Below are 27278 nucleotides of genomic sequence, written 5' to 3' on the forward strand. Positions count from 1 at the left end.
CACATCATCAAATAAAAAAGAAAATTAAAAACAAACACTTACTGCTCCAAAATTTGCCTCCAGGGAGCCCCACCCTGGCAATGTTCCCTTGGGGCAGTGGGAGTAGATCTGGCCTGCCTACTGAACTGAGTCATTTAGGAGAAGGGAAGAGGATGGCACTCCAAAGTTTACATGAGGTCATGAAGTGGGGCTGGGCTTGACTTCTCACCTCTCCATTCTCAGGTAAATCCTCCTTCCCTCCCTCCCTCTCTTGTCCTTCCCTTTCTATCATCACTTCCTCACATCACCATTGCCACAGATAAGTTTTTTAAAACTGTGGTCCTTGCACTGAAATCATCTGGGTCGAGGCAGGAAGGAGGTGGTGGCTGGTGCTCTGTATGTTTACAAAGCTCACTAGGTGATTTGCATGGATCACATTATTCCAGAACCACTAGGATATATTCTAGTATGTTAAAGCGAGTCCAGACTCTTTATTTAGAGCTGAGGTGAAGGAGTTTGTCCATGGTCCCAGGGTGGGTTAGGAGCACAGCCAAAGCAAGAACTCTATGTCCCAAGGACCAGCACAGCACTAGATCCCCTGCTGCACATAGGTCCTCCGTGCTGGCCCCACAGCCCTTCCTACAGAGCCCTAGCTCAGGAGCTGTCCCAGGAGACTTAGTGGATGTGGCTGATGGCCACATAAAGACGGGCAAGGTCACTCGGCTCTGGGCACTGGTGCCAAAATAGCTTCGTAAATTAGCAATTATCAAGGCTAGTTTCAGACCTGGAGACAAGCTATTCCTCTAGCAAATTTGGCAACCTGTCTGCAGGCAGAGGTAAAATTAGTATTTAGAAAGTAAACTGGGACCCACAAAAAGTTTCTTTTGGAATCCTAACATCTTATTGCTGAAAGAGATATTAATAGCCTTTTGTCCAACCCTGATGTGTCCGTGGAATTTCTGCCCCAACCCTCTCAGAGCACACTTGCCAGGTTTTCCCCTTGTGTGGGCTCTGGTTGGATCCCACCACTACTGGGGAGCTCATGATCTTGATAATCAACCAATTGTGCTTTCTTACTTTTGCAGGTGGGAATCTTGTTACTCCACATCCCATCTTTCAGACACTCGATCTGGAATACATCCATCTCCACATTATCCTAGGGAGAAACAGGAAGAAGTTGTGGGAATAAGGAGGGGTGGAGGGGGTTGGTGGTTGTTTCCCAGTGAAATCAGCTCAAACTCCAAACCTGGCTGTCCTCTGCTGAGCTTCCCCAGCCATGGGCCTCTGAGGGCTTGAAGCTACCAGAAAGAGAGACGCTGAATTCATATCCCTGTGCCTGCTCTGGGGAGAAGCAAGCACTGTGTGCCAGATGGGGGTTGGGCAACTGTCTCTGAAGGGAAACCTGTACCCATGACTCCTTTTTCAGAGCAGTGGCTTTCAAACCTGACTAAGTAGCAGTGTCCCTGTGTCCCTGAGGGCTTCTGCACAGATCACTGGGCTCCACCTCCAGAGTTCTGAATCACGGGTCTGGCCTTGGGACCAAGACTGAATGTCCAACAAGTGATGTCCTGCTGCAGTGGGACCCCACTTGGATACCATTCCTTGAGAGCAGCGTCTGCTAGCTTGGCTCACATCAGACTCACCCAGGCAAATTAACAGAAAAAGCAACTGCTGGGCCTGACTCCAGAGATTTTGCTTTAATTGGGGCCTGGGAGGTGCTTTTGTTTTTAAGTTAACCAGGTGATACCTAGGAGAAGGATTGTTTCAGAAAGTGAGCAGAGTCCAACTGCCACCTCTTAAACCTCTGCTTCCTGTCCCAGTTTCTCTCCAAAGCCTGATGAACTTTGTTAAGGTTGTTTTACCAACTGTCAGGCTGAATGGATTTCATATTTTGAAATTCAAGCAGCCCACGCTCTGGACTTTTGTGCCACTCTCAGGACTGAGAGTCTGGGACACACTCTTTGAATTTTCAGAAGACTGGAACATCTGGTGCATTTTGGAGGTTAATGGGGAAGCTAGGAAATACTGTGGTGGGACCAGGCCAGGTTCTGGAAGCACATCTGCCCTGGGAGGCTCTGGAGAACTACTCTGCCCACCCCACCAACCCCATGCCCCTGCCAGGCTCTGTACCTTCAGCACTTTGTAGCCAGTGTCACAGCTAATGAGCACCTGGTCTTTGAAGGAGTACTTGGCTTGCAAGGGCTCAATTTTCCCATGGACAGGCGGCTGCAGCTTGGGGCACTCATTCCCTGGTGGGGAGCAATGACAGGAGCAGGTGAGAAAACAAAGTCTGGTCACAAGAAGCCACTCCCTAGAATGTAAGACCTGGTAGGGGTGGAAAAACCACACAATTGGGTATGGGGGTCTGGACCTACCAGGCCCCAAAGAAGGCCTACTCTGGAATCCAGAGCAGGTCAGTTCTAGCCGGGACCTGTGTTTCCTCATTTACAAAATGAGGTGGTTGACCAGATGATTTCATCAAACTCAGGTTTGGAAAAGATACTAAATGTCAATTGTGTGCAACTTTTGCCTGATGTTTTCGTTACAACATCTTCCATGGCAGACCTCCAACATCTATGCGTATTCCTGCAGGGACAGGGAACTCAGTACCTCCTGACCCCTACCTTTCATACTAGACTCCTCTGATTAAAGCCACAGAGTTTTCATATTCAACTGAAATTTGTACCCTTGTCATTTTTACTCATTGGGCACAGTCTGCTCTTTGGGGGTCACTCTCAATGACCCCAATCACTCTTTCTTCCCAAGACCATTTTTCAAAATGTTAGAGAGGCTGTGATTATCTGCCCCTGAGCCTCCTCTTCAAAAGGCTAAACTGGATAGGATTCTTATCCCTGAAGTATTTCCTGGACAAACCCTCCTTTGTTAATATCCTCTTCACACCTCTGCCCAGAAGCAGGCACTGAATGCTATGATGCAGGCAAGGCCTGGGTATCAGTCTCTGAAGTTCACTCATCATACCAGCTATGCTCTTGTCACTGATGTCTACCCTCTTCTTCCTTGAGTTACTGCAGGCCCCTTGGGTCAACTGGCTCTAGCAGAGTTTGGACCAGGACTGGCTGCTTTCAGGTACTGGGAGTTGAGGCCTGCGGGCTTCGTCAATCTGGGGAACGCAAGGAGCCATGCTGCCATAATGAAACATTTTGAGCTACAGACTCACACCCAGATTCCTGCCCCATACTAGGAGAAGGCTGGAGCTGGGAGGGTCCTCTCCAGGCCCAGTGAAGAGAAGTGTGAAGGCGTGCAATTCAAGAAACATATTTTTGTTGTTTTTTTTTAAATCTCCTCATGTGATTCTGAAGTGCAGCCAGTTTTGCAATTTAGGTTTAGTCCAAATCCACCATCCTTGCTGTCCTTGCTCCCATTATATAGATGGGAAACTGACTCAGGAGAGAGAATTTGCCTTGGTCCCAAGCTACCCAGTGGCAGACCTGGGAGTCCTGCCACATCCCTGGAAGAGCCCCAGGCCTCCACTCCCTCAGTCCCCAGTTACTGCCCCAGGAGGGAGACCAAGTGTGACCCAGGAAGGGAGAGGCCAATTACCTGTCGCCCTGTACAATAGCCTCCAGCCCCGGTTCTCGCCTGAGTTGTCACTGCGGAACTGGATCTGGACACTGTGGCTCTGGGTATTGATGGGTTCCGGGGCTTTCTCTCCACAGAAGGGCCCAAGAAGTTTTGGACCAGCTTTAATCTTGAGGAGAAAAATAGAAAAAAAGCAGGGTCACATCTGAGTGGCAGTGGCTGTTGCAGGGATTGTCTCTACTCTGCAGCTGGGGTTTTCTGGATGCTTCCATGTGAGCCTGTGGCACTCACTTACATTTTTAGTAGGCATTACCATTCACCAAAGGGTTCTGTCTCTACTCTCTCATTTATAATTTATGATGGAAATGGACAAGGCAGCTTAATAATCCTCTGCTCTGAGATGAATATATTATGGCTCAGAAAGGGGCAGAGCCCTGTCTAGGCACATAGGATAGAGGAGGCCTCTGTTCTCAAAGACCCTGCAGTCTACTCTGGGCAGACTAATAAATAATAAACAAAACAGTCACAGTCCATGGTAAGTGTTATAAAAATAATCAGGATAATATATGTATATAATATAAATATATGCTATATGTTTATGATTTATATAGTAAAATCTAGGTAGTCTGCATAATTCATCATTAATATAATAGGTAGTAACTTAATATAGGTAATTAGAGAAGGCTTCTTTGAGGAGGTGATATTGGATTTGAAACATGTAGGATGAGTAGGAGCTTGTCATTTGAAGAGGAGGGGAGACTATTTCCCAGGCAGAGAAAACAGCATATATAAAGATCAAGGCCAAAGGTGGGGAAGAGCCTGGCAAGTATCAAGAAGAGGAAGGGGAGTTCCCATTGTGGCTCAGTGGTAACAAACCCAACTAGTATCCACAAGGATATGCGTTTGATCCCTGGCCTCACTCAGTGGGTTAAGGATTCAGTGCTGCCATGAGCTGTGGTATAGGTTGCAGACGTGGCTCAGATCCCACATTGCTATGGTTGTGGTGTAGGCCAGCAGCTGCAGCTCCAATTCAACCCCTAGCCTGGAAACTTCCATATCCCCTAGGTGTGGCCCTCAAAAAAAAAAAAAAAAAAAAAAAGAAAAAGAAAAAGAAAAAGAAGAGGAAGGAAGCCAGTGGGCTGGAACAGAAGGAGTGCTGTGGTTTGGGGTTGGAAAGGTAGGCAAGGGCCACATTGTGTTGAGGAATTTGTTTATTCCAAGTACAATCTCGACGTAACCTGGTTTTTATAAAGTTTGCCCTTGATACTATGAGAAAAGAGACTGTGTAGAGCAAAGGTAGAAGCCCAAAAACCCCCTAGGTAGCTTTACCACTGACCAGGAAAAAATGCAGAGTTTAGACCCAGATAGAAGCAGTGGGATGGAGAAAAGGGAAGGGGCTGGTCCAGATTTCCTGGCTCCCAGTCCTGAGTCCTGCCTCTGACTTTAACTCTTTCTCCTTCCAGCTTGGAGAACCAGCACTCCTTAACTCCCATTTGATACAGGTAGAGAAGGCTTCTTTGAAAGTCCTGGATGCATCTTCATCTTGTCATCCTTACTGAGGTGAAGGGGAAAGTGAAGCCCTGAAAGGTTATGTGCCCAGATAAGGCTCACAGTGCAGATTCTGGAATGAGATGTGTGGTGGTCCCCATGACCTGCACCCTGGTGTTACCTCATGATGATGTTATGTTACATGACAGGAGGGGTTTTGCAGGTGGTCAAAGGGCTAGTTTTGGATCAGGGAAGATCCCTAGACTGGATCTGATTAAGCTGGCAGACATGAATTTAAATACTTATATTTTTGAAGCAAGCTGCTCAGCACCCAATCCTAGGAGAAGGTAAGGGGTCAAGAATGTCAATTTTCCCAATTCAGCCAATATGTGCCAGCATTCCCAGGACATATGCCTGCTGTAGTCTTACCTTGATGTAGTCATAGGGGCAGGATACCTCAGGATGGTCCTCTATGTCAAAAATATCCTCAAACTGCAGGCTGACCATGAAACCCTCTTCTAGCTCAATGGTGTAGAGACATTCGGAGCTCTTAGGGTAAGGGCTGGGGTAGTCAGGGCTGGTGATCACACCGGTCCTCTGGGTGAAGAGGTTGTCACTGCACTCCACTGTGGGGAAAACACCGGAGCAAAGTGGCACATCAGACTCATGGCCACAGCAACCCCTTTCTTATCTGCTACCATATGATAGTCCCAGGGTTCCGAGAGGCAAGTGGGGAAGGAATCACTATCCCCATTTTACAGATGGGGAAACTCAAGTTCAGTGAGGGGAAGTGAACTGTCCAAAACACACACCTGGTCATTTGCAGAGTCAAGACTTAAAGGCAATGAGTGTGATAGGCCTTCTTGTCAGACTCTTTGGTATTGGTGGGGGGCAGATGGGGTCTGAGATGGAGTGGTCAGCTCATCCCTTGGCCAAGGACTCCATTATGTTTCTACTCAAAGCTTTCCTTGATCCCTCATCTAATACAGGACCCTCACATACCCCTTCCTCTCTGGCCCCTACCCTTGCTTTGTTTCTTTTCATGCTGCGGACCACTACTTGCCTTATGAAATATATCCGTTAATGGATTTTCCTGTCCCCAGTAGGCTGTAGGTTCTCTGAGCTCAGGGCCTCTGCTCCATTCCCCTCCACAGCTGCAGCCAAGGACCCAGTGTCCCGGATCCTGGCCATGGCTTAGCCCTGCTGAAGCCTCTTTATCTGCCACTGAGCCTGTGTCTTGGGGCTGACTCATCCTGGATCTGGCATGTCAGTTCTTTCTAAGCCCTTGTTTATCCTGCTCATTTGCAAATGTGAAAACTGTGTCCCAGAAAGGCATTGTGACTAACCTGAAGTCCCACAGCTAGAGTGGCAGAACAAGGTTTAGAGTGCTCTCTGCATCCCCATGGTTTCATCTTCTACCCCAAGCACTCTCATGGGGGTGACACTGCTCCCAAGGGGGCCAAAATTGGTTCTTTGGGAGGAGGAGTTGTTACTCTTTTTATGATAATACAGAGAGAGACATACAGGGCAGAAACATATATACAGTATGTCCATGTTATTGAAATTTCATGGGTGAGGCAATTAGGAAGAGAATGTTTAAAAGGCTCCTGGGGGAAGAGGTAAGATTGAAAAATAGGATTAAGAAACATTGCTCATTTTTAGCCCCTCTATACTGGGCACATAGTAGACAACACTGAATGAAAACCATAGAAAATATAACCCTCTTTAAGAAAACTCCTGTAGTATCAGCTTTATATTGATGGATCCTATAGGGTTGTGTTTGGAAGAAAGTAGGATTTTGAAGGGGGAGGGAAAAGAATTCTTATTTCCAGCCTTGCCTTCCTCCAATAATCCCTCACTCAGCTTCCAGTGATCTTTCTAAAAATACAGGTCCTTACCCTGCAGGTATCCTGAGCTACTGGCAATTCCCCAAACTTTCCAAGTGTTGTCATGTTTCCAAATGTTTGCAGAAGCTGTTCTCTCTATCTAGAGTGCCCTCTTTTTCCTTTTTCTTTCATCTTCATCAAAGGCATCACCTCTGGGAAGTGCCTGCTCACTTTGCTATGCAGACTTAGGTCTGACGGTGCCATGTCCACACGTCCTTTATAGCACTTTTACGTTTTACCATTTGCTTATGTGGCTATCATCCCACTATCGGGGGGGGGGGGGGTCTGCATGGAAAGTGGCTGAGTCCTCCCATTTCTTCATCCCTACCCCAGCCTGGAGACAAGGGCAGAGAAGGCACACTGATGAGAGGTGACAGCAAAGGGAGCCAGGAGGAATGGGGCATTTTCTTGCTGTCTCTGTCTTTGCTTCTCTCCTCCCTCTTTCTTCCTTTGCACTGGGCATCACTTTATCAGAGAGGAACTTGAGGGGCCATGGAAGAGCAGAGAAAAAGGGCTGATGGCTGAGGCCTGACTTATGGCTCAAAGAGGCCTAGTTCATGGCTCAAGACCAGGAAACCTGGGTTTTCCCTTAACATGACCAGTTACCTATAGTGGAAGAGGAAGTTGGGACTAAAGAGCAGAAATTCCTGCTGCTCAGGAAGAAAGATGGCCTAGAGGTTAGGGCTTCTCAAATGCAGTCCTCTGAGAATCTGAACCCAAATTCCAGGCCGGTGGGCATTTCAGCATCTTCATCCATGTGATATCTGAGGCACAGCTCTCAGATTTCATTTTAAATTGTTCCTACTGCATAGCTGTCCTTCCTCTGAGCCTCCCCTAGTCTTATTGGAAAATATGGCACATAGGGTGGGTGATGCATAGAAGCATCACTGGGCCCCACCTCGGCATGTCCTGTTGTCTGTGTGGAGGATGTAGCCGAAGCGGCAGGAGCAGTAGTAGCCGCCGATGTAGTCGTGGCAGTAGTGGTCACAGGACAGTTCCTCGTCCTCCCGCTCTGTGCACTCGTCCACATCTGCAGGGCAGTTAAAGCCTCTTAGTCAACCAATCCTTGCATGATGATGAAGACAACAGCCAACATTTACAGTGCACTCAGTGTGGACCACTCACTGTGTTGGGAGGTCCTTTATTTGAGCCTCACCTAAAGCCCACAAGTAGCCATTATCTCCATTTACAAATGAAGTAACCTACCCCAGATCACAGAGAGCCAAGTTCAAACCCAGGCAACCAGATTCCTGGTGGTGCCACTATTCTCTAACAGATGTGATAATAGCAAGCAGGACTGTTACAATCCCGTTGCTATAGATAATGAAGCTGAGTCTTAGAGCCAATAAAGAACCTACTTCAAGTCACACGGATAGTAAGTGGTAGAGTCAACATTCAAACCCAGGTGGACTGGCTCTGGAACCTGGGTTCTTAACCTCTTCTTCACATCACCTCTCTCTTTCTAAATCCCTGACATGAGTCAAGCCCTATTCCAGGCATTGCAAATATAAAGATAAAAAAAAAATATGTTCTCAACCCAATTTAAAAAATGAACATATATTTCGCCCCAGAAGATACCAGAATGGCTAAGAAGCATATGAAAAGATGCTCAATATCACTAGGCACAAGGGAAATGCAAGTTAAAACCACAGTAAAGTGCCACTAGGTACCTCCCAGAATAATTACAAAATTTTATATTGATAACATCAAATGTTGGTGAGGATATAGAGCAGCCAAAAAATTAGTGGAGGGATACAAAACGGTGCAAACACTTTGGAAAAAGTCTGATAATTTCTTATAGAACTATCCTTATACCGACTCCATGACTCAACAATTCTGTTCTAGCTATTTGCCCAACAGAAGTGAAAACAAGTTCACAAGAAGGTTCATAGAAATTTTATAAATAAGAGCCAAAAAATGGATAGAACCCAGGTGTCTGTCAATAGGAGAATGGATAAACAGATTGTAGTGTATTCATACAATGGAAAAATTACTCTGCCAGGAAAAGAAATTGCTAACGCATTGCAACAACATAAATACATATCAAAAACTTTATGCTGAGTAAAAGAATCCTCTCTTCCAAAATACATTCTATGTGTGTTCATTTATATCAAGTTTTAGAAGAGGCAAAACTAAAATCTACAGTGGAAAAAATGTCAGGACAGTTGTGGCCTCTAAGGGAGGTGGGAGTGGGCTGTGGCTGGGAAGCAGCATGAAGGAACTTTCAGGGTTAATGGTTCAGTTCAATGTCTTGTTAGGGGTTTGGGTTACATGCAAATGTAAATTTTTCAAAACTTAACAAACATACTTAATAATGTATATTTTACATTAAAAGAAAAAAAGTGAGTAACTATTGCATCCTAGATAAACAATATGTGTGCTAAGGTATTTATGAAGAAGTGTACTCATGTCTGAAATTTATTTTGAAATGCATCAAAAAGATGAATTGCGAGATGGAGAAATCATAGGTAGATGAAAAGATATGTGACAGAGCAAATGCAGTAAGACATTAATGGCAGAATCTATGTGGTGAGAACACAGGTGTTCATTTTAAAGAAGAGAACACAGGGCACTTTTAATCTTGAGAGAGAAAGGGAGACCTAGGGATGAGCCACCTACTTAACCAACTTACCCACAGCCATGTAGTGGGCATCAAAGCCTGTGTACCGTTCCTCATTGGAGAAATCTGACCGGAAAGTGATGGACATGAAGGAGCCCGGAGAGAAGACCACTTCCTGGCCAGGGGTCTGTTCTGTGTCCGTGGTCTCCTTGCCACAGAAGGTGGCCAGCACCTGGTCTTCAGTTTCTACCTTTGGGGTTAAAGAAAAAGAGAATAAGATGAACAGCTTCCCTAGAAGAAAAGACAGAGGGGCTGCCCACGAGCAGACCAGGAATTCTGGAAAGCCCAAAGAAAGGGGTTTAGAGATTCTGAGCTTTGAGGAAAGACACATTACAGGTTAAGTCAATGTGGCCATCCCGCCACTGTTTCATTCATTTTGTTTAGGTCCATCTGAAGTAGTATGACATCTGTCATTCCTGTTGACCACAAAATGGCTTATTTGTTAAAAATAACTCAGTGTTCAAATCCAGAGTTAGATAATCTCACAGCTGGATTCTATATGCAAGGGGAACTTATGGGAGTTCCTGTCATGGCTCAGTGGTTAACAAACCTGACTAGCATCCATGAGGATGCAGGTTCGATCCCTGGCCTTGCTCAGTGGGTTAAGGATCCGGGATTGCCATGAGCTGTGGTATAGGTCGCAGATGCAACTTGGCTCCTGTGTTGCTGTGGCTGTGGCACGGGCCAGTGGCTTCAGCTCTGATTCTACCCCTAGCCTGGGAACCTCCATACACCATGGATGCAGCCCTAAAAAAAAAAAAAAGACCAAAAAAAAAAAGAGGAACTTATGTTTCTAGGAAAAGAAATTTTATACATAATAAAAGTTATTCATTGAGCATTCAGTGTGCGCCTGCCACTGAGAAAAGCATGGGAAGGAGGTGATGGGATATAAGAAAGACATTGGGCTATGCACAGGAGGGTGGTGTTCAGACGGAGGAAAAGAGACAGAGACAGAGCTATTATGCAGCATGACAAATGTTTCAGCGGGAATGTATTCAGAGGGAAGGTGAAAGATCCCTATTAGAATGTAAGCAGCAGGAGAGGGAGACTTCATTCTCTTTACAGATATGTCTTCAGTGCATGTTACCCAATGAATATTTGTCATCGAGAACTAAACGTTCAAAACCTATTCTGAGAACAATGAGAAGCCTTGGGGAATGTAGGAGAAGATATTTTGGAAGGATAGCTTGAAACTAGATTACGGTTGACCTCAAATGGCGTTAATAACAAGTGACTCTTAATTCTGTGAATAAGGAAAAGACATGTAATCGGAACTGTATTTAATAGTTTTCATAATAAAGAAACTACTGGAATCACCTAGAAATAGTTGCATTTGTGTTAATATTCAGATGTAAAAATTGTCTATTTGCTAAAAGAGTTTTCTACTTTGGAAGAGCCAGAGGCCCTGGGTGAATTCAAAGACCCAAGGAGAAATTCCAAACTGGTTGCCTAAAGCAGATTTCATGTGAGTTTGGTTTGGGAAGCACAGTGCTGTAGCTGGTTGGTATATTTATGTGACTGCCAACACTTGGCCTACTCTATCATTTACACCTACCCTGGTCCTTTTAAGGTTGTGTTTGTATTTGCAACCTCTAGATTGATATTTTAGCCAAGATGCATGAGAAAAATCTCTTACCAAGAATGATTTCTGCCGCCTTTCAAAATCATTAAAGGAAAGTTCTCAAAGACTGCCTATCTCTAGCAGCTTCTAATGAATTCATTGTTTTGTTCATTAGCTTAAAATGTCAGAAGTATCTTGACATTTGACACTTCTGTTTTGAAACTAATGATTTATTTATTTAAAATAAGTAGGAGTTTTAAAGAAAAACAATTTGCCCTGGCAACAAAACACAGGACAATTAATCACTAACTTTGGGAATTGAAGTGTAAACAGAAGATGAGATCATGGCTTTGCTATTTTTTTCCTCTTCCCTGCAGATACTAGCCAAATGCACGCCAGCCTTATTATTACTGTAGAATGTGCCTATCTGCACACAGCTGAGATGTCACTTCCTTGAACACCACAGATGGTTTGTTATTTTGAGGATCTGAGTTTTCCAAGTAGCTGAAGTTTTACGTAACCGTAATTTAAAAAATTTGTGGTGTGTGTGTGTAACGCCTTTTAAAGTGCTTTATACAAATCCCTACTTTCTAAGGTAAAACATCTACCCCTTCCTGGTGAGCCATGGACATTGTTATGAACATCAACTATCTTGGGGATATTGACTTATGCACTGTTTCTTGTTCTACACCGAAGGTCTCCAGACTATGAGGCTTTTGCAATTCTTAAGTCTTTTTTATGTGTTTTTAATTTTATGCTTTTTAGGTCAGTTTATTAGCTGAAATATGTTGTAAAATAGAAACCAGTTAAGGTGATCTTGTTAGCGCTTAATAAAAACAAGACTAAATAGATTTAGAGGGAGAGTTTGGGACAAGACTATTTTATGAATAACTGCATGAACTAGAGTGCTCTATCTTGGTGGACCTCTGCTTTGCAGTGAAGTGTATGGATCTGGCAGCAAGAGGCTCTGAGCCCTATTCCCGACGCCACTGTAAAGTGGTACGTGGCTAACCCCAGGAGCTCCCAGTCATCACTGGTAAACTAAGGGTTTGAACTAGCTAAGCTCTACATTCTCTTCCAGTTCTGACATACTAGTATTCTAACAAATCATCATATCCATACATTAAATAAACCAGCTAGAAGGTGCTGAGCAGGAGTCTCAACACATTGTATGCTTCCTGCTAAAGAACTTGATGAACTTGAACTTGTTTGTGGTCTGTAACCATAATATAATCAATGACTAATGAAGAGCATTAACACTTCCAGACACAGCAACCTCTTTCTGTAATTTGGTATCCCCAAGGTCTCTGGGCTTCTTTAACATGGACAGTTTCAAGTGACACCAACCAGAGATAATTTGGATTAGGGAGAGACCCAATGCAGGTCTGCGATAAATGACCATTGTGATGGCAGATAAAAGATCATCACCTTAGAGCCCAGAGAACAGCCAAGACCCATGGTACCTTCAGAAGCATACCTTTTGAAGGCTGGGAACTCAGCCTACAGCTCAGAATAAAGTCCTGGAATATCAGAGCCCAGAGGCAGGGATCTTTAAGAGCTATTTCAATCTCCCTTTTTTTCTAGAAGAAACAGGTCCAGAGAGAGGCCGTGACTTGCTTAAAAGTAGAGAGATAACCAGGAACCTTTCCTGATACTAGTTTTGCTTTTGAAACTGTTCTGACCCTGGAGAAAGGAACCCACCAACTGAGAAAGTGCATGGCAAAAGACATAGGCACTTTGCCAAACAACTTTTCTGGCTTAAGGGCCTCTTGAAACTTTATCTCGGGTGCATGGACTGTCTCCCAGAGAGGATGTGGCTCAGTGACAGCTCTGGCCATAACCTAAACAGAGGGGTCACTGGCCCTACTTAATATTTGCAGCCCCTGCTATGACTATAAAATTCTACAAAAACCACTGACTTCTGAGGACAGATGGGAGGATTGAGCCCTGGCTTCTGTTTGGACTGTCCCATTTCTAGGGTCATCATATTAACATGATGGAAGAAAATTCCTTATCAAATGAAAACAAAAAATTCATAATAATAGAGAAGCATCTGGCTGGGGATCACTGACTCTCCATTTTTCTATTTCTTATGATGGGCAGCCATGTACTTTCAGACTATTGCAACTTAGGGCACCAAGACATGGATGCATGTCCTCAATTTGCTTTCTTTCAACTCAAAAAAATATTTATATACCACATTCTGTCTGGATTGTAATATAGAGGATGCCAGAAATTATTTATTTGTTGCATATTCTTAATAAGCAAGTCTCCTGCCTCTGAGAATGTGAAATTTAGTAGGAGAATAGGTACACAACTGGGTATGTATTAGGGAATCATGAGAGTATAGTTATTGCAATGAAAGCTAGGAAGCTCCAGGAGTTTAAAGGAGGGAACATATTGCATCCAGCTGAAGGGAATCAGAAAAGACTTAGGAAGAAGAGAATGTTCTTTGGGCTGGGGGCTGAAAGGTGAATAGGATTTAGCAAGTAGAAATAGTAGGTAGAGTCTTGGGGGTTAGTAGGAACACATCTAGGCAGAGGGATTAGCAAAGTCCTGGTGGCATTTGGAATATCAACTTCCCCTCCCTTCCCACCACCACCTGAGGTAGGAAAGGGGTTCTACTGAAGGCCAGGAGCAGGGAAGAGAGAGCTAAGGAGAAGAAACCAGAGCCTACTTTACTGGAAAGAGCACAAACCTCTAGGCAAAGCTAAGGCAGGGTAGCAGAAAATATGGCCAACTTTCTGTGGAAGGACCTCTACGGCTGCCCTCCTGCCCCCCATGTTCATAAAGGTATCTCATCAGAGCTCAACAAACACACTGACAGCTACCCAGTGAGAAACTTGAAGCCCAGATGATTTAAATGAATCAAGCAAGGGCATTATCTAGTGAGTGGTGGCTTCAGATTCACAGTGCAACATCCTGATTCCATAGCCAGTAACACATACTCCTTCAAGACATGATGCAAATAAAAAAGGCTGTTCTCTACTGTGTGATCTCACTTATATGTGGAATCTAAAAAAAAAAAAAAAGCACAATAAGCTAGTACATATAACAAAAAAGAAAACAACTCACAGGATACATAGAAGAAATTTGTGGTTACCAGTGGGGAAAGGGGAAGGGAGAGGGGCAAAATAGGGCTAAGGGATTAAGAGGTGCAAACTATTATGTATAAAGTAAATCAACTAACAGGATATACTGTATAGCACAGGAATAGAGCCAATGTTTTACAATAGTTATAAATGGTGTTTAACCTCTAAAAATTTTGAATCACTATGTTGTATGCATGTAACTTATATAATATTGTATATCAACTATACCCCAATTAAAATTAATACATTAAAAAAAAATGCTGTCCTATAAGCCTAAATGCCTCAGGGCTTTGCTTGTCAATGTTCCCAGGTGACATCCTAGAGTCCTTTTGACATCTTCTCCAGGCCCTTGAAGAACTTTTCAGATTTAATTTAGACAGACATTCAGGGAGTTCCCATTGTGACACAGTGGAAACGAATCCGACTAGTGACCACAAGGATGTGGATTCAATTCCTGGCCTCGCTCAGTGGGTTAAGAACCTGGTGTTGCCATGAGCTGTGGTGTAGGTCACAGAGGCATCTCGGATCTGGTGTTGCCGTGGCTGTGGCATAGGCCGGCAGCTGCAGTTCTGATTTGACCCCTAGCCTGGGAACCTCTATATGCCACAGGTGCAGCCCTAAAAAGACAAAAAGAAAAAAAAAAATAGAAAGACATTCCGAGAGCATGCTGGATCACCCTTCTGTCAATTCAATTAATCTGGGCACCACGTTCTCCAAATTACCTTCCCTATATAGTTCCAGGTTAGTATTGGCCAAAAGGGAACTTGAGTGAGTCTGGCAGGCAAAAGTCTTTACTCTCTGAGGGTTGTTTTATGATCAGATACAGAGATGGACAGATACAGATGTGCCAATAGGTTCTAACTGTCTTCACTCTGCTCTACTCTGCACCCAGCTCTTCTTTCCAGGTACTGGCACTAATGACCTACAGTGGCCCAGGCCCACCAGAGGCTTGCAGGTGGACCCACAGACACAGTAGCTGCTCAGAGCCAACAGCTTATCCTAGAATTCTCTCCATGAGCTCCCCGTTCAGGGCCCTCCTTGGACTTCTTCAAGAGCCTTGAGTTCTCAGACTCCCCTGTAGATGCTGACATTTTCACCCAAGCCAGGGCCTCAGGAGAACAGATAAGTGAACCTTCCGTGGTCCTCCAACTCCCTGTCTGTGAGAAGCAGGATCTTTACTGTCCTAGCTGCTCCTGTAATTACATGAGTTCAAATGCCCGCTAATAGCCATTATCTCACAATACTCACAGAGGCTCTGCTTTCCTGATGGAGTTCTGATTTATATCTATCAGAGCTACACAAATGACCTCAGGTAAATCCAGTAAAAGGACCATCCTGCCGAGCCTAGCATGAACTCCTGACCACAAAATCATGAGCAAATAAAATGGACATTGTTTGAGCGACTAAATTTTGGAGGGCTTTGTTACACAGTACTAGGTATAACATGGAAAATAAGGAAGTAATTTGGGACAAAGAGTGAAACGGAACTTGTGAAATGAAATGATAAGAACTACAATCTCATGGGTTTTTAGGGTCTTGGAAGTTACCTCATCTAACCCCTTATCTTTCTACCACAACGTTGTGAAAAACTCATACCACCTTTTCATGGCCCCATATCTGGGAACATAACCTAGGGAAAGATATTCCAATTGTGGAAAAACCTTATGAATAATGATACTTATAGCTTTTAAATATCTTAATAGATAACTCTAAACAATGTAAATACCCAATTCTAGAGGAACAGTTGACACTAACATTAGCTGAATTATGCAGCTATTAATTACCACATTAATGGAGAATTTTTGATGACGGGGAAATATTCTGAGTAGGTTATAGTAAGTGAAAAAACAGGACAAATCATATATTCGGTGTAATTATAACTATGTTAAAAGTATGCATTGAAAATAAAAAGTAGAAGGAACTAGAGCAAACTTAACAATGGCTAGTAGGATGATAGGTAGTTATTCTTTTTCCTGTTCTTATATTTTAAAAATATTTTAGGAGTTCCTGTTGCAGTGCAGTGGAAACGAATCTGACTAGGAACCATGAGGTTGCGGGTTTGATCCCTGGCCTTGCTCAGTGGGTTGAGGATCCAGCATTGCCTTGAGCTGTGGCATAGGCTGCAGACGCGGCTTGGATCTGGTGTTGCTGTGGCTGTGTAGGCCGGCAGCTGTGGCTCTGATCAGACCCCTTGCCTGGGAAACTTCATATGCTGCAGGTGCTGCCCTAAAGAGAAAAAAAGAAAAAAATTTTTTTTTTTAAATTTGGGCCCACATCTACTTCCCTCTAGTTTCTACCCAATGGCATAAAATCAGTCATTTCAGGTCAAAAAACAAAAGGGGCAGACAAGAGGGGGCAACTGAGCCAGCCTGGAAGTTCAGGGTTGGTTTCCAGTCCCTCCATCTCTCATAACCACCCGAGTCTTCCCTTCCTCATGGTCATGTACAGGGACTCTTCATCACTCTCTCACCTTCTGCTCTCATCATTTTCTAGCCCTCAGGTCCCAACAAAAGAGATGTAAATCTTTGCTTTAATTCCATACAAACAAAATGGTGAAACATGAAATTCTGATAAGACAATCAAGAAACTCAGAATAGCTAAAATTCATATATGGCAGTGCATGGCAGGGAGGGTCTCTGGGCAAGGAACAGTTTTTGTGATTGTCACATCCAAGAGAGAGTCAGGTGTCAGTGGATGGGTGAGGGGAGTCAGAAGAGAACCTCAGTGTGAAATTCATGAAGACTCTGGGGAAGGAAGTGGAGAGGGAGAGACAGGGGAGGGACTGAACATTTAAGAATGTTTGTGATAAGGAGTTCCTATTGTGGCTCAGTGGTTAGTAAACCCAACTAGCATTCATGAGGACGCAGGTTCGATCCCTGGCCTCACTCAGTGGGTTGGGGATCCAGTGTTGCCATGAGCTGTGGTATAGGTCAAAGACACAGCTTGGATCCTGTGTTGCTGTGGCTGTGGTGTAGGCCCACAGCTACAACTCTGATTCGACCCCTAGCCCAGGAACCTCCATATGCCTCAGGTGTGGCCCTAAAAAAGACAAAAAGACAAAACAAAACAAAAATGTTTGTGATAAGAATATCTCTGTCCTTTTTTAGTGCTCAAGAGAGTGAATCAATTTGTGAATTGCATTCAATTGTATAAGTTTTCTGTTTTTTGGATGTCACCCTTTACTGAGATTGGATCATGTGGGACTTCATCTTTATGGAAGTTGCCTATGAGTCTTCACCAATTAGTAGATGTTGGGAAAATTATTTAAACTCTGTTGTAGGTTGAGTTGTAGTCCCTAAAATGATATGCTCGGGTCCTAACCCTTGGACTAGACTTGACCTTTCATGGAAATAGTTCTTTGCCCATTTAATCAAGTTAAGATGACTTCATACTGGATTAGGGTGGACCCTAAGCCAAGACTTATGGTGTCCATAAGAAGAGGGAGCTTGGACTCAGAGACACACACAGAGGGAAGTATGAAGACAGACGCAAAGATGGAGATATGCTGCCACAGCCAGGAATGCCAAGGACGGCCAACAGCCACCAGGCAGCTAGAAGAGGCAAGGAAGGATTCTTTCCTACAGCCTTCAAAGGAAGCATGGCCCTGCCAGCACCTTGATTTCAGACTTCTGGCCTCTAGAACTGTGACAGAATAAACTGCTCTTATCAACCATTCAGGTTATGGTCATTTGTTATAGCAGCCCTAGGAAATGAATATGTTCTATATAAAGGTTTTCTCATTTGTAACATGGTGAAAATCATAGTATTTATAAATCATAGGACTTTGTGAACATGATATGAATTAATATATGTAAAATATTTAGAATGGTACCTGCAATAATATCAGCAATCAATAAATCAGTGAGAAAAATAGGGCCACTGAGGTTCAGCTAACTGAGATGACACATTTCTAGACTCCCAGCTAAGTGGGACATGGGTAATTTCACATGTTTGAAGAGGAATTAAGAGATTGAAACAGTCCCTGGATACCCTCTTGATTCCAGGTTCTACTCCTTCATTCCTAATTTCACTGGAGCCACACACACAGACATCCCTTATTACGAGGCCCCCAGATACCAGGTTGTTGGGGCAGGAAGGGGACCCAGGGAGGCCTCGCAGCTCCACCTCAATTGGCAGGTGGCATCTAAGGTCCCTTTGGCTCTCTGTACTTTACAAGCCTCTTAATGGTCCTGGGCAGTGGGTGACATGAGAGGACCAGAGTAATGTAAGGGATCTCTGAAAGCTTTCATCCACGAGAGAATAGTATTAGGTCTAGGAATCCCATCATTCTCCTGTGTTTCAAAGGATTTCTCGAGCTATGTGATTTTCAGCCAATGTTTAGTGACTGGGCCCATGACTCCTGATTCACAAGTGAGTGCTCTGTGCTCCTGTGGTCACCCTCACTGCAAGTCCGTCACCTCCAGGGCCTGGACCAGCGGTTAACAGCTCAATACGGCTACTTTACTCAGCTGCCCAAACTGCAGCTATAGATTATGAGAAGGTGCAAATTAAAGGTACCAGATGCCTGAGACTGAAAAAAGAAAAAAGGAGACGTGTGTGTGTGTGTGTGTATGTGTGTTGCATTTCAGAAGCTCCTGAAAGCTGTGTAAGTAAAAATAGCACAGGTGATGGGTCTAAGACTCAAGTTGGCCACATGTGAGAGGGGCTGCAGGTTGTTGCTTTGGTCCTGGACCAAGTAATCTGGCCATAAAGTAATGATGATGATGATGATAATCGTAGTAGAGGTAGTAGAAATAATTCCCCCTTCTGTGTGGAATTTCTGGTTGACAGGGAATTTTTGCCTTCTTTATTTTATTTGTTTCTGATGGCAGTCTTGTAGGAATGCTCTTCAGGAAGACACTGTGATTCCTGGACCTAAGAAGTGACTTGGGTCCCCAAGGTCACACAGTCTAGGAGTAGCAGACCTGAGACAAAATCCAGATGTCCCGACCTCCAACCCTGGCTGAGTAATTAGAATTATAGGACCGAAGAAGGGCAGAGAACAAAAGGCCATTAAAGGCATCTATCTCTTTCTTAGATAGGGAAACTGAGGCTCAGAGAAATGAAGTAACTTGTGGAAAGTCGATAACAGCCAGATAATGACAGAGCCAGGATCAGGGCCCAGGTATACTAACAATCCCAATACAGTGTTATTATGCATTTTGTTAATCAGAGTAAAAACCTCCTCCCAGAGCTGGGTGAGCCCCTAGGAAGGTATGCATTGTGTACGTGTGAATGCTAGGCATCAATAACAGTGTGAGGGCCTGAGACATTGCCAGCAGGTCCTTAGAGTCCAGGAATCCCACTGCTACAAGGAAGGATTGCCCATTCACTAGGAGCGCTCTGAGCAGAAAAGGAGAGGGTCTCCGGGACAGCAGAGTAGGAAGAAGAAAGAGCTGGCCAGGGAGGGATGGCCTTGAGCTTGGGAAGCAGGCATCCCGCAGGTGGGAAACTGACGGTGCCCAGCATCCCAGTGCTGCAAGGGTAGGGGGTGGGGTGGGCAGAGGGGGATCTGGGAATGTGGATGGGAAGGAATTTATTCTCATTGGTCCCTGAATGGCTTAGACTCTCCACCCAACCCTTTCTGTGACTTCAGAGCTAGGCCCATTCACATGCAAATATCCTCTGGGACCGGGAAGCTGAGCCCCAAACTGCTCAGGACAGGAGAATAGCCTGGGGACAGGCAAAAACAAAGCCTTGTTTTGTTCTTCTGCTGTAGAGGCAGCCTGGCTCGAGGTAAGTCACAGTCAGGACTGGAGTGAAAGCAGTGATTAAGTAAGTGCTGAGGGGAGAAGGGACACACCACTGGGCCAGTGTCGCCAGGCAGTTTCCAGGAATGTCCCAGGCAGTTTCCAGGAATGTGTGAGCTGGTGTGTTCCTCTGCCACCACCAATGGACCTGCCTCGCCCCAGCCAGAATGTACATCCTCAAATCTTCCCAGGGAAAGCTTTCAATAGAGCTGGAATAGGGACCGGAAGACCTCTGTTCTGGTCCCTGCTCTGCCACTCACGTATGTCACTTTAACCTCCCCAGGCACTGGTGCCCAGAAGCTAGCTTGTATGAGCTCACAAGGGCCAGCTGTTAACTTTTCAGGGGTTTTTGTGCCGATGTTGTTAAATACAGCCACTGCGAAAAATTTAGTTTCGTAAACTTACAATTAAATAAATTATATTAAAAAGAAATAAATTACATAAAAACTCATCACCTCCTAACTACTCTTATCATTTTACTATTATCTCTGCACTTGAGGTTACTAATGTCTAGACTATCTTGAGACGTAAATAGAAGGCTACCTCATTTCTATCTCTTCTCCACCCTCTCAGCCCGCCCCAGTCCAGACCCTATTGTTGATCATGGAAAGTACACCACTGGCTTAAGCCTCAGTTTTCACAAACGTATTAGGTGGACTTTAATTCTCTCCTCAAAGAGTCAGGAGGTCAAAGGTCACATGGGCAGGAAAGCAGCTGTAAAGTCTACCACTGCCTGTCAGCTTTTAGCAGGGACCCTATTTCCCAGGCCCCTGGTGACTGGGCTCCCCTTCCCTGATCCCACCCCTACCTCTTTTTGCATCTCCTATCCCTGTCCCTCTTGGTCCAGCCACACTGCCATCCTTGCTGTTCTTTGGACACACTAGGCATTTTCCCACCTTAGGGCCTTTGCACTGGTTGTTCTCTCTGATTGATATGCTTTTCCCCAGAAAGCCACACGGCTGACTTCTCAACTTTGTCAAGCCTTTGCTCAAGTGTCATCCTCTCAACAAGGACCATCTTGATTAACATACTTCAATAGTAACTCCTACCCCTACAAAGTCCCTCTTTACCCTGCTCTATTTCATTTCTTTGCCCACCACTATACAATTAACTTAGTGATTGTATTTAGTGTTTATTGTCTGTTCCCTCCAGTGAAATGTAAGCACCCTGTTGACAGGCATTTCTGTCTTAATTACTATTATATCTCAGGCTCTAGTAAATGTAGGCATTCCATGCATATTTGTTGAATAAATGACTACTCACCCTTCTGTATACTTTTTCTTCTGTGATCACACCAAAGTAAATTCAAGCCCTGCTTTTTGCCAAGGTGTGTCTGAAAGCAGCTTGTGTACACATAAGTGCACAGATTTGCACAGCAGGGGCACCTATTCCCCAGAACACTCTTGCCTCATACTGGCCCACATTCTCCTGGCAGTGGAACCCTCCTTTTGTTTTCCATTGTCCCAGAGCCTGTGATGTTTGTGCTTCCTGCATAAAATAAGCTTTTGTCACACTTTTTTTGAAGCTCATTTTCACTTCCTGATTCTTCTGAATTGGCTAGAATTGACTTGGGGACATGGTGCCTCTAGAGTGGAAGAATTCCACTAGAGAATATGATCAAAATTCATGAGAAACATTTACGCATTTCTCTTTTCTTTCAGGGTCAAGGCCTCCTGTCTACTCCCAGAGAAGGAGCAGAGAATGTAGCAGTAGCTGAAGGTCGAGGGCATGTTCGAGTAAACACAGAGCACTGCACAGAAATTAGGAGCTGGGGGTCAGAAGAGTCAGGCTTGGCACAGGGCCATGGGAAGAACTTATCTCTCAATTACACAGCAGGATGCAGACTGACCCAGTGAGGCCTGGGGAAGAGAGCATTGGGACTGAAGGGCTAGGAGAGGCCAGCCAGTTCAATTTCTGCATTGGGTAGATGGGGAAATTGAGGCCCAGAGCAGACAGGTGACTTGCCCAATATCTCAGCAGGAGCCAGTGGATGATTTCTAGACCAGAGCCCTTTCCTTTATGCTTACCACCAAGAAATATGTGCTTTTTCCTGTTCTACCCCAAGACTGTGATCACCACTGGAAATAAACACAGACATAGACCCAGAACTCACAAGGCTGACAGCGTATGTAGTGCAATGCCCTTGAGTTCACCATTAGGACTTGTGTACCACAAACAGATAAATCAAGTGCTTTCCCATCTGTTATAGCTCAGACTCCATTTCCTACTATTTTTGTAAAATATTTTTTCTCTAAGTCAGGAAAAAAGAGAAAGTTCTTTAACAGAATCTAGACAACACAGGGACCCTCAAGGTTCTTCAGTTTTACTAAGTTTTAATAAATTTACTTTATAGCCAAGAAGCACATCAAAATCCCTTGCAGGATTTGTTATGCAAAATCTTTTATGAGAAGGGCCAAATGGAGAGAAAAAAAAAATCAAGGCTTGGGAGTAAGAAGACCCGGGGTCGAGATCTGGCTTTGCTAATAAAGACTTGGACAAATGCACCTAAGCCCTTGATGCTCAGTATCCTTCCCTGTAAGTTAGGTGTCATCATCCCTGCTCTCCCTCATCCATGAGAATCGAAGGAGGCAATGGATCTGAAAGTGCTATAAACTTGTATTATGACAAAGTGAACTCACAGAAGAAGAAACAACCTCCTGCATTTGATTAGTCCTTCCAGAGTACTTTACCATAACCTGTCTGAAAAGATGAGTGACATGAGCAAGGTTATAGGAAGCCAGTTTGTGGCAGAGTCAGAGCAGATAAGAAAACAGATGCTCATTGAGCATCCAGTGATACTGGCAGGTGCTTTAGTACTCACATCCCTGCCATCATTATCATTATGACAGTACTTACTGAGCTATTACATAGATACTGGACATACATCAATACAGCATTTACTTCACTTGGCATTCACGATGCGCCCAGGGGATAGGCAATATTGTTAACCCTATTTTACAATAAGAGGTGGAAGCAGGATTCAACTCCGAGTCTGACTGGCTCTAGAGCCTGATCTGCGAACCACTGAGAATGTTTGCCTTTTGCAGTAGTGATTCCACTCACAGCCATCATTTCACTTAAACCTTCACATAACCTGCAAGGAAGGTACTGTATCATAGAATGTCTTTTTTTTTTTTTTTTTGGTATCAATGACAAAATCAGTGCTTAGTGAGATAGAGAAGCTTAGGGAACTGCATTGTTAAATTTCTATTTACCCTTCAAGACATCTCAAACATCAACTATTTCCCTTAAAGCCTTTCCTGAACACTCAGAGATGACTACCCTACAACTTACATACTTGCCTCCTAGCCCTGTGTTACTCTGTTCAGCTTTACCTTATTAATTATATACTTGTCTCATAACACACTACGAAATTGTGAGCTCCAGGAGGGTGTGTGCTGTCTTACTCATCTTCATGGGTCCCGTCTTTGGTGCAGTGTCCATCTTATGTTAGGTTTTCAATAGAATTCTTGGACTTCATTCCATAGATAGCAGAGAGCCACTGAAAGGTTTTGAGCATGGCATAGTTAAAACAATGTTTAAGAAGATCTCTCTGGACACATGTAGAGGGTAGGCTGGATCGGGAGAAACTGACAGCTGGTAAGATATTTAGGAGGCTATTGCAATAAACCAGGTGACAGAAATAAGACTTATAACTAAGGGGCTAAACTGGAAAGAATGGAAGAAATGTTGAATATGTCAAAAATATGGGGTTAAGAGGAGAAAAGTGGCATTATATCACATGAACATTTATCAGATGCCAGTTGAGCTATTCAATGAGAGAAATAGAAAAGGGAGGATAAAAACCAAATGCAAGTTTTCATTATCTTTTTTTTTTCCAATGAACAGATGCCTTGAAGTAAACTTGAAAATAGAATGTATGAACCTGCTTTTCCCTTGGTGGTTCTGGTTTCTGAGTACCTTTTTTGGTAATCATAGCTCTGGAGCTCCTTACTCAGCACAAGTCTACCATCTCATCTGATGCTTAACCAAAAGAACTATAATTTGTTGCATTTATGGAAAAAAAGCCTCTTCTGGACATCCTACAAGATAGGGCTCTACTATATTAAGAGACTGAGAAAGTTTGACTGTAGACGATATTGGCCTCACATTACACTTACATTACATTACACATAAAAACCTAAGCATCCATAAGATGGGACTCTACTGGCACTTAATATTTTTAAAGGAAGGAAAGACTGAGAGTCTTCAGATATAAATTCTTGTCCCAGTGTGACCCTGGCCAATGAATTGCCCTTCCCTGGGCTTTAGCATGATGTTCATGGAGTGGAACCATGATTCTTGAGGTCTTGATTGCATAGTATATCAGGGTTAGGTGGGCCTTAGAGACTGTCTGGTTCAATTCCTTGTATTTGAGAGAGGAGGAAACAGAGTCCTCTCCAAAAGTAGCCTAGTAGAGAATGGCACAAAGAATTTAGGCCTCCTGATTCCCTGGCCAGCATCTGTGCTCTGCCCTTGCCTGCAGCATTAACCAGCTGTGATTCGTATGTCTCGTCTATGCACTGCAGGAATCCACACATCGCAGCCACATTCCAAGGAAGCAAATGCTGTCGTGCAGATGTGCATGTGCCTTGAAGAGCAAGGGCTGCGGGAAATCAGGCTGGAGAGGAATTTTCATAAAATGAGAGCATCCGGACCACAGACTTGGGGTCCTGCTCTTCCTCAAGCTACTGATAATGCCGTGTCAGCAGTTCTGTCATCATCACCCTGATGGACCAGGGTGGGAAGGCCAGCATGTAGACTGGGACTGGGCCGAAAGGATTCTTATGAACTGGTGGGTCCTTTAAACACACTCCCAAGCCTGCCAGGGGAATTTAGTCACAGAGTGGAAAAAACCTCAAAACGGGATATTATCCCATCAAAAGGAAATGAATGATATTCAAAGTTCTTTGGAAAAAGCGCTAGCATGATATATTTGTAAGTTTTCTTTAAATGACACATCACTAAGGCATTCCCGACAGACTGTATTCTCTTAATGGAGTCTTATGGCCCTGGAATTTTGAGAAGTGGCCATTGTAACATATTATTACCATTTTCTAGCATTATCCTAACTAGAATAATGAGAGTTGATGGGGTCATCTGGAAAGTTCTGGCAGGGAGAATGAGGATTAAAATTCTGGAATTTAAGGGACATTAGGGATCATCTCATCTTACCCCCTCATGGAACAGATGATAAAACAGAAGTTTGGAGAGGGGTGTTGACTTTTCCAAGAGTGACATGGCTGGCACGCTCATGCTTTATTCAGATGAAAAGGGAGGAGCTTTCTTCTCCACCAGTGCCAGGAAAGCCACGTATTCTGGGAGTAAAGGGTTAGGGGGAGAATGCAATTAGAATTTAACTGTATATGGAAGGCTTCTGAGTTTGGGAGTCCACAGGCTAGAGTACTAGTCTTGCCCCTATATTGGGAACTTAAGGAACATTCAAGCTCTAATTCCTGCAAGGTAGGACTTTCAGGGGCCCCAAAAAGAATGAGTTAGAAGAGTGAGCTTCTTAGCCATCTTCAACCCAAGCAGCCCTGATTATGTTTTCTACATCAGAAAACTAGAGGACTTGTAAGAAGAAAATGTCACTGGGGAGAAAATATTTGAAAAGCAAAAATAACAACAAACATGGGACGAGGTGGGTCTCCAGAAGGCCCCGCAGCCTGACATTAAGTGAGTTCTTGAGTCCAGGAGGGGAACTCTGCTCTGCACGTGTGGGCGAGAGCACAAGACCTGTCTCCACATGAGCATTAGTCATCAGCTCACCAGGATGCAGCATCCTGTGAAGGAAGGTCTGTTCAGGTCCCAAGGCTGTTGGAACCTCTGCAGGAAGGCCAGTGGTAGAGCTCGGATGCCATTCTGGAAGGAAGTAAGCAGTGCAAGCCCAAGCAAAGAAATACCTCTTCTTCTAAAGGAACAGGAAAAGTGTGTTTGAATCAGAGAAGCAAGGACTACAGAGCACTTTTTTAGGTAGGCAGTTCAGTCTCTGTGTTGCCTCATTCAGACTGCTTCTTTGCTATGCTCAGAAGTCACAAGCCTGAATTTGGAGCAGAGGGTGTGTTGAAAGATTGTCTTGTTCAGTTCATTTGGGAGTTAGTGGCAAATCTGAGGCTAGAACAGGCATTTCCTAAATCCCAGGCAAGATCCCAGGGCCATGCTGCCCATATCCTTGGGCTTTCAGGAAGGTGTCTCACTACCTTGGATAGAAAACATCAATCTGTTTCCAAAATATTCTCCAGCCAGAAAGGCCAAGCTTTAGGTAGAAATGTATTCCAGTATCCTTAATTCAGGGTCAGAAGAAGTCTTCAGATTCTATTGTTGCCTTTGAAAAACACTAATTTGTTTTTCCAACTGCAAGGTGTGGCTGTTGTCACATCCTTAATCTGCCCTCGCAAAGGAATGAGTTAATTTTTCTATTGTGTGTTTATCATCTTGATAAAGGAGTCCTAACAGGGCCAAATTTGTCTAAATAAGAGGGAAACTTGTGCGAAATGATTGCATATGAATTAAAAGTCAATTCTTCGGTTGCAGGGAGAGAGAATAAAGAGAATAAGTCATTATCATAGCTGAAGAAAAAAACCTATAATTTCTGTGGTCTTGAGGCCTCAGCTACTAATCAAAGCAAATGTTTCCACTGGCAAAATTTCTACATAGTTGACGTGTGTGAAAGTAGAGAAAAAGCAGTTGGGAAGTTCACATCTAGTCTTGTATAAGTCTATGCAACTTACTGGTGTATTAAGCCAATGTTTGGTCATTTTCCTTCTGCCAAGTTCACTCTCCAACCCAGATGCTTGCAAGTATCATGGTTATATGGCCAGCATGAACTAGGGGAATGGCCTGGGGGTTCTGCTAATGTAATGTCTTCTATATATAATGCATCTTGGATCCTGGAGTTTGGTTCTGTCAGAGGCCAGATTACTTCCTAGAGACATAAGTGATATGTTTGTCAGAAATTCCAGTTTAGGATGATGAACACTTAGGGTTTGGGTGAATACTCCCTGCTTGATCCTCATGAGTCTGAGAAGTTGGCTTCATTTTTAGTGAGTTTATAAAAGCTCTATGTCAATCTAGACTACCAAGCCACATCATCCTCTTAGAGTAACCGGTTCCGCCTCTTCTCATTCTTTTTATCTGTCAATCTTTTATTGTCATTGCTCTTTTCCACCTTAAAATGGCTATTATTCTAGGCTCATCTCTCTTTTTAAGTGACTAGATCTTTTATGTCCTTAAATCCTCACAGTTCCTAGCACAGGACATTCAAAGATGGGGAGTATCGCTAAGGCAAAAGTTCTCAAATGGGAGATTTTGCTCCTCTGGGGATACTGATAACTGCTGGAAACATTTTTGGTTGTCACAACT

At 44.0% G+C, this 27278-nt stretch overlaps 1 protein-coding gene across 3 annotated transcripts in view; it reads right to left on the reverse strand.

Moving 5' to 3' along the window:
• MASP1 (MBL associated serine protease 1) overlaps window positions 1–27278 on the reverse strand; it is a 64738-nt gene that overhangs the window by 28158 nt on the left and 9302 nt on the right. For all 3 annotated transcript variants that reach the window (XM_047788605.1, XM_047788600.1, XM_047788607.1), the window contains exons 3-8: window positions 9526–9703; window positions 7792–7923; window positions 5437–5633; window positions 3541–3688; window positions 2110–2228; window positions 1057–1135 (exon numbers count right to left, since the gene is read on the reverse strand). In XM_047788605.1, coding sequence (XP_047644561.1) covers window positions 1057–1135; window positions 2110–2228; window positions 3541–3688; window positions 5437–5633; window positions 7792–7923; window positions 9526–9703 — 853 coding nt within the window. The remainder of the gene's footprint in view (window positions 1–1056; window positions 1136–2109; window positions 2229–3540; window positions 3689–5436; window positions 5634–7791; window positions 7924–9525; window positions 9704–27278) is intronic.

Source organism: Phacochoerus africanus, chromosome 1 (genome assembly GCF_016906955.1).
Source record: "Phacochoerus africanus isolate WHEZ1 chromosome 1, ROS_Pafr_v1, whole genome shotgun sequence".
Lineage (NCBI taxonomy): Eukaryota > Metazoa > Chordata > Mammalia > Artiodactyla > Suidae > Phacochoerus > Phacochoerus africanus.